The sequence below is a fragment of the Sinocyclocheilus rhinocerous genome, unplaced genomic scaffold (assembly GCF_001515625.1).
Source record: "Sinocyclocheilus rhinocerous isolate Xijiao unplaced genomic scaffold, SAMN03320098_v1.1 scaffold359, whole genome shotgun sequence".
Classification (NCBI taxonomy): Eukaryota; Metazoa; Chordata; class Actinopteri; order Cypriniformes; family Cyprinidae; genus Sinocyclocheilus; species Sinocyclocheilus rhinocerous.
The window spans coordinates 497,583-499,694 of record NW_015652307.1 but is presented as its reverse complement, the minus strand read 5'-3'; the positions used below and the strand labels follow the sequence as shown (position 1 = coordinate 499,694).

General features: G+C 36.4%; 1 protein-coding gene across 1 annotated transcript in view; it reads right to left on the bottom strand.

Annotated features, from left to right (window-relative positions):
* Positions 1-679: 679 nt before the first annotated feature.
* Positions 680-2,112, bottom strand: part of gpd1c (glycerol-3-phosphate dehydrogenase 1c) — a 10,356-nt gene continuing 8,923 nt past the window's right edge. Inside the window, exons 6-8 of the mRNA XM_016520736.1 lie at positions 1,747-1,980; positions 1,311-1,417; positions 680-1,030 (exon numbers count right to left, since the gene is read on the bottom strand). Coding sequence (XP_016376222.1) covers positions 934-1,030; positions 1,311-1,417; positions 1,747-1,980 — 438 coding nt within the window. The 3' untranslated portion in view covers positions 680-933. The remainder of the gene's footprint in view (positions 1,031-1,310; positions 1,418-1,746; positions 1,981-2,112) is intronic.

Genomic DNA, 2,112 nt, shown 5'->3' with positions numbered 1-2,112 from the left:
TTTATGTAGCTAATAAAGAAAAACAAGTCTTACGTTGGCTTTTACGCATTTATTTCCATTCCATTATCTCCATTTATTATTATTATTATTTAATTATTAGAATTAAATGATACAAGGTTTCTGGACCAAAAAAAACAAGGAAGAGATGTAATCTTTATGCACGAAACTGTGCTTATTTGGTTACTTGGTAAAACTATTAATAACTCATAAAAATGTATGTCTTTAAATAATTTAAACACTGAAATTAGAGATGTACCATTTTTCATAAAAAAAGAAAAAGTTAAAGGAAAAAGAAGGGAAAATAGTTATAATTGTAGTTATAATACCCATATTTTTTTATAAATATAATATTTTATATCAAATTGATCAGTTCTATAATGTATTATTTTAATTATAATATTCATACGTTTATAAATATAATATTATATGTATTATCATCCTTATTATTAATAATTATTTTTATTATAATATATATATATATTTTTTTTTATGTCTTTAAATAATTAAAACATTTAAATTAGAGATTGATTGTTTTACATTTACATTACATTTACATTTAGTCATTTTGCAAACGCTTTTATCCAAAGTGGCTTTTGTGGCTCATGAAGAAAAAAGAAGTCTTATTTTGTGTTTATGTTGACTGCTGTAAGAATAAATGAAGCTCAAAGTCTGATTAAAATGATTAAAACAAGCAGCATGGCTTTTATTGATTGTGTTATAAAGCATTACATTTAATACTTCTCTATAAGACAATTGTAGTCAAAACTGCAAATATAAAATGTTGCACATGTGCGTTTACCAGCGTTACAGTCCTGAGTCAGAAATACACAAACACTACTCATCATAATGATGAAAGACTCATGATTCATCTTTTGTTGGCCGTGAGGTGTGACTGAAGCTCAGTAGTGTGTGAATCGGATCGGATCGGGTCGCTCACATGTGTTCTGGATGGTTCTGAAGGCAGCTGATGAACTCCTTCACCTGCCGGCCCTCAAAACAGATCTGATAGACGGAGACGAACAGAGGAAACCTGCACACACACACACACACACACACACACATTAATACACACACACACTCACACACACATACACACACAGACACAGACACAGACACACACTCACACACATTACAGTTTTTTACGATTGCTTAATACACCCACACATACACACATTAATACACACACAAATACACACACACACACACTCACACACATTAATACACACACACACACATTAATACACACACACACACACACACTGATGATGATGTCACGGTGATGATGCGGTGATGACGTCACTCGGACTCACTTGTCCACCATGCTCTTCTTCTGGAGGATCTTGTAAACCTCTGCAGACGTCTGAGGACCCTGGAGCTTCTGACCGTTCAACATCTCAGCTTCCAGCTCCGCTATTGACTGATGAAAAACAGAAATTATGTATGCTAATTTTATAATACAAATATTGGTTAAAACTAGTAGTTTAGAGGTACTAAAAATAGTTTGTAAAACATCGTCAAAAAAGCTGCATAAATAATAATTGTTATATTTTATTCTAATTAAATGATATAAGATATCTGGACATAAGAAAGGAAGATGTGCAATCATAATGCTCTGGGTCATTTTGACCAGCAGAAAGATTGAGTATGAGGGTTAATAACAGATGATGCACACATTAAACTGCACAGTGATGACCTGCGTCACAGGTCAAAATAAATCCGTTTGGGATGCAGGCGTTTGAGTCGGACCTTCTGCGAGCGGGCGAAGGCCTCGGCCACGCGGCGGTTGCGTCCGCCGTAGCAGGTGGTGATGAGGTCGGCCACGCCGCAGCTCTCCAGGAAGGTGGCGGAGTTGACGGCACTCTTGCAGAAGAGTTTGGAGAAGGCCACCATCTCCATCAGCCCCAGCCGGATCACAGCAGATTTAGTGTTGTCACCGAAACCCAGACCGTCACAGAAACCTGCACCCACCGCCACGATGTTCTGCCACACACACACACACACACACACACACATTAATACACACACAAACACACACACACACACACATATTAATACACACACACATTAATACACACACAAACACACACACACACACACACACATTAATGCACA